Below are 5,036 nucleotides of genomic sequence, written 5' to 3' on the forward strand. Positions count from 1 at the left end.
AATGAGAATTTTTCAGAAAAGGCCAAGATCTGTCTCGCTATTACAGGGGAACTAAACAAGTTGATTCCCATAAGCATTTCTCACTGTTCCCCTGGGCGAACGTCCGGTTACCCAAATGTGATGCACGGTACATTCGAACAAACTCAGATATGGTATGCCGGCCGTGCATCACACATGAAAAACATAAGTCTTCAAGGCTATGGCCCCGAAGAGATCGCGAAGTACACATTCGAAAAAATCGCTGGAGACCTGACTGAGTGCAGCAGATCCCAGTCTCACGTAATACTGGTACTTCACACCAAAGGGAATAATAATACTGGTACTTCACACCAAAAAGAACAACAAGCTGAGCGCCGGCGCCACTACCATTTATATCAAAAGAGGACAACAGGGGCATCGAGGAAATTCCATGTTTCTCTGCGGAAAAAGGCGAAGTTAGAGCGAACCCCTTAACAGTCCAGAACTTCTCTAGAGCCCGGACAACAAGCAGAGGAGGAGGCCGACCAGACGACCTGGGTAAAGCAGTTTCAGCAGCTTGCTGAATGGTCCCGCCCTTCGCCTGCCATACCCGAAAGATCTTCAATGCACCCTCCAGACGCCTTAGAGGTAACATCAAATTTCCAAGAATTTTAAACTGACCCATATTTATCTCAGGAGCTGCAAAAAGTTTCAAAACAGGGACAAGTCAGAAACAGTTCTCCCTTAAGATGATAAGAGCACAATCAAGGCAAACCTCTGGGGCACAAGACAACCTGTTTGAAGAAGGCGTCGGATAGACCTGCCACAGATAAAACAAGAATTTCTCGCTTCAACAGAAGGCTCAAGAATGAAGAAAAGCTGGCGCTGATATATACTCGGAGCCTGAGGACTTAGCACGGGGCAGAACTACACTAGACTCTAAGCTAATGGTGTCAGATTTCTAAAAGATATTCACAGAAAAGGAAAGAAAGGAGATGTCCAGATAATGATGACAAGAAAGTAAAGGCGGCAGAGGACAAGAAAAATAGAGAAAAGACAGAAAGAGGAAAGAGCAGATAGAATTCAGAAACTGCGCAACGACTGAAAGATGAAAGGATGTTATTAAGGCACCTGAACCCGAACAGACGCGATCATAATAGTTCTTGATATTCACCCCCTCGGCAGTTGGAGCAATAACGGCCGAGAAGGTGAAGGGGCAGATGATGACCGCTGGATTCCTTCACCCCGGACCAGGGGCTTGACCACAGCCCAAGGCCCACGACGTAGGGGCCCACGCACCTGATGTACATAACAAGCCTGGCTCATCCAACCTTCAAGGCCGGGCTCGGCCCATCTTCCTCACTCAAGCCGGCCCGGCCCGCACGAAGCAGACCCTCCCCACTCAGGCTTAGCATCCGGCCCAACTCTCAGCCCAGCCCAGGATCCGGAATAATATTCACCAGACAGCCTGGCAGATCCGCTCGAACGTACGCACGAGGAGAATCAGAGGCCGTTACGCATGGAGCAGGCGGCTGATACCCTAGTACCTCCGAATCCGCATGGCAGAGACGCGTGGCCCAATCCTGGAGAGACCTTCACACGCCACCGGCAAGCAAGACAATGTATAAAAGAGGAGTCCCCTCCTCAGGAAAAAAGGCCTTATTCAGTAATACAAAACCCTTGTAAAACCCTATTCCATTGGATCTCAGATCATCAGTTACCAAGTTAGGTTAGGGGATGTTCGGTTGCTTGGTCACCAAGTTCGGGTTTATGGATAGAATTTGAGTTCATTATGTTTACTGAGTTGTTAATGTTAATTAACCTAGGCTGATCTTAAACTTTAGGTGATGCTCAATAATTATCAACTAACAAGACAGACCAAAAAAAAAAAAATTCACCACCGGAAAAATTAAAAGAAAAAAAAATCAAATTATGTTCGTTCAAATGGTTGGTAAAGATTCATTTTAAATAAACAAAAGCTAAATAATCAAACTGAAATATTTGAAATAACTCAACCTGGAGATTTTGGCATCAGGAATAGGCGAAATGGGTTATCAATTTTCCTATGTTCAGACAGCCCTATCAAAGCAGACATGCCGAATCAAACATGATTATAGTACAACCAAGCCAACAACCACACAACATTCAGCATTCTCAGCAACTTGGTACAAAGAGGTTCTAATTGAAAACGTTTTGCCTCGGGTGCAATTGAAAGAGACTTCTTAGGAAACGCAATACCATTGATCAACAAACAAAATCAAGCAATTCCCAGATATGGTAGAAGAGGTCCTAAAGTTTTACTTCAGGGGCAATTATTATCCACACACTAACAATTTAAAGAAGAAAGTTCAAAGGAATTTCCTGTATGGCCTGCCTGCATCTTCATCTTGCATATTCTGCCATTACATATAACGAATATCTCAACATAGTTAACAAGTTTAACAAACAAAATAAGGAAGAACTGCAAATCACTTCTCAACAATGGGAGGATTCACAATATCAAAGGAACTACAAAATAATCAACTAAGACCAAGAATCTATGCGTCTCTACAGCCAAATAAATTATGATAACAATAAACTATTCTACAAGTAATCAACCAAGCTATTAAAGCCTAGCCTGACTTAATACAGTGATTAAAGATATATTATTCACCTGAGTAGGTTCGAACCTACTCCCCCAATTCCCTACTCAAAAACCAAGCTATGAGTATGTTTCTCCACATTCTATTGAATTAAGGTCGAAGTGTGTAAGACATATAAAATTGACAACAAAATCCTTTTTTTCCACCAATATGAGTATTAACCAGGACACATAAGCACAATGAGATATAATTTGTGGAGTGTGCTAAGCCAATGTAAAATTTTACCAACAAAATAAAACTATCTTTAAATTTTTGCAATCTAGTCAGACAGAAAAAGGTAGCAATCATTTAAAAAGATCTTATTAGATCCCAGAATGCAAAACCTACTCATGCTCACCAAACACAATAAAAAAACAATAATTTACAAGCATCTGGAAACCACAAAAACCAAAAGGACGTCAAATTTCTTCTGCTTCTAAGAATTTTTTAGAATTTCATTTTCACTATCAAAATGAAGGTATCTTGCTTTTAAAAAATCATCAGTCAGAGAGGACAAATAAGCATACATTTCAATAGGATTTACTTCTTTTTAGTCCCAGAGATATTCCATAGTGCTAAGCCAATGTAAAATTTTACCAACAAAATAATAACTATCTTAAGATTTTGAAAGCTAGTTAGATAAAAAAGGGTAAACTAGCAAATATGGTAGTATACCAGGTCAGAAACAGTACCCAGATTGCATCACCTACCAATGCTCACAAAACGAACCTAGTGAGAAAAACAATAATTGACAAGCATCTGGAAATCACAAAAACCCAAAAAAAAAAAAAAAATTCTGCGTCTAAAAAATATTTTAGTACTTCAGTTCCATCCATAAAATGAAAGGCATCTTGCTTTCAATTTACTTCTTACCTTAAGTAGTCTCACAAATACTCCAATAAGCTAAACCAATGTAAAATTTTACCAGCAAAATAAAAGTAGCTTAGAATTTTGAAATCTAATTACATTTAAAAAAAAAAAAAAAAGTAAAGCAGCAAATATGATATTTAATGAGGTCCATTACTAGTGGTCAGTACGTAGAACCTAATCATGCTCATAAAACCAACATAATCAGAAAATATACATATATACATAATTTACAAGCATCTGGAGACCACAAAAACCAAAAGAAAAAAAAAACCAAATTTTTTCTGCTTCCAAAAAAGATGAGTATTTCAGTTTCACTATCAAAATCAAAGGCATCTTGCTTTCAAACGGAGTACACAGTTACAAACAAATTAATGCAATCCAATGTACAATAATCTCCAGCAAAAACCTATATGATTCTTGTAAATGAAGGACTCCAACTAATTATCAAAACAACAACCAAAAAAACAAAGTTCTGAATCTTATTACTGTTTCTGAAGAAAGAAACTTCAACTGAAATATTTTTGTAGAAACTGAATGATTAATTCACCTGGCTTACTAATCGTCCCAGAACTAAGCCAATAAAAAAAATCAGGAACAATGACTAAAAACCATGCAGGAAGCATCCAAATTATCAAATGCAAGCCTACTCGTTTCTAACCTAATACTCTAAAATCAAAGTCGAAGTGTTCTCTTATCCCCGAAAAGAACCACACTAACAGATTTCAAGAACAAAATCAAAACGAGAAAATTAAGCACAATAATACTCATTTCACAGATCATACCAGAAGCTAATTAATAAAACCAAATCAAAATGGGTATGCATCACTATTACAATCTGGGTTCAACTAAATCGAAATAAATTAGCAAGAAGGATCGTAGATAATTGAAATTATAGATTATAAGTGGGAAGAGCGAGAGAAAAGAGGACTTACGAATTCTTTGACGATGCCCTTGTAGATGAAGATGGGAACTGCTATTCCGAAAAGGCCAACAAGGGCGAAGTTGCGACGAGTCCAGCGAAAGTTGTACTCGAGATTCTCTCGAGCAGAGCTCCACTCTTCTATGAACCGATTCTTGTTAGCCTCCATTCCTCCTCCCATTTTCCTTTCTCTTCAGTCTTTCTTCGTTCTTCACTCGGCTATTTTCTATGTTTTTTCTCTCCAAGGTAGTCGATGGTATCGCTTCGTTATGCTGCCCATCTATAAGCCAACTGTTTGGCTACGCGGATTGCCATGTTCCGAACGAATATTTGCGACTTTTTGGCTACAAAGACAGGGTTGTTCTTGTAATTCTGTGAATAGCCCTGTACCTTTCGGAACTAAGAGTTATACAAAATTTTAATATGGAAATAAGTCTAATTAAATTTTTATATTGGGTTAAATATATTTTAATATAATATAATATTATTTTTAACAATAAAATATTATTTTTATAATTTAAAATATTAAAAATTTAATATTTTAATTAATATAAAAAATTTTTAAATATATAAATATAATAAATTATTTTTAAAATTATAAACATGAAATTTTATTATATAAAAATATTGATATTATTAAAAATAATATTTTATTATTATAAATGGAA

General features: G+C 37.3%; 1 protein-coding gene across 1 annotated transcript; it reads right to left on the reverse strand.

Annotated features, from left to right (window-relative positions):
• Nucleotides 1-1,942: 1,942 nt before the first annotated feature.
• Nucleotides 1,943-4,651, reverse strand: LOC122723432. Its single transcript, XM_043955576.1, has 2 exons — nucleotides 4,382-4,651; nucleotides 1,943-2,354 (listed from the first exon to the last, which is right to left on the reverse strand). Exons 1-2 carry the CDS (start codon nucleotides 4,547-4,549, stop codon nucleotides 2,307-2,309), a joined length of 216 nt encoding a protein of 71 aa, XP_043811511.1. The 5' UTR covers nucleotides 4,550-4,651; the 3' UTR covers nucleotides 1,943-2,306.
• Between the last annotated feature and the right edge of the window lie 385 nt (nucleotides 4,652-5,036).

This window comes from Manihot esculenta, chromosome 4, assembly GCF_001659605.2.
Source record: "Manihot esculenta cultivar AM560-2 chromosome 4, M.esculenta_v8, whole genome shotgun sequence".
NCBI lineage: Eukaryota > Viridiplantae > Streptophyta > Magnoliopsida > Malpighiales > Euphorbiaceae > Manihot > Manihot esculenta.

What these genes read in the sequence shown, in the direction of transcription:
- LOC122723432 (XM_043955576.1), bottom strand. Translation starts at nt 4,549, where the DNA reads ATGGGAGGAGGAATGGAGGCTAACAAGAATCGGTTCATAGAAGAGTGG. An exon ending in AGGGCATCGTCAAAGAATTC is followed by an intron (nt 2,355 to 4,381) that starts GTAAGTCCTCTT and finishes ATGTAATGGCAG; the next exon opens with AATATGCAAGATGAAGATGC.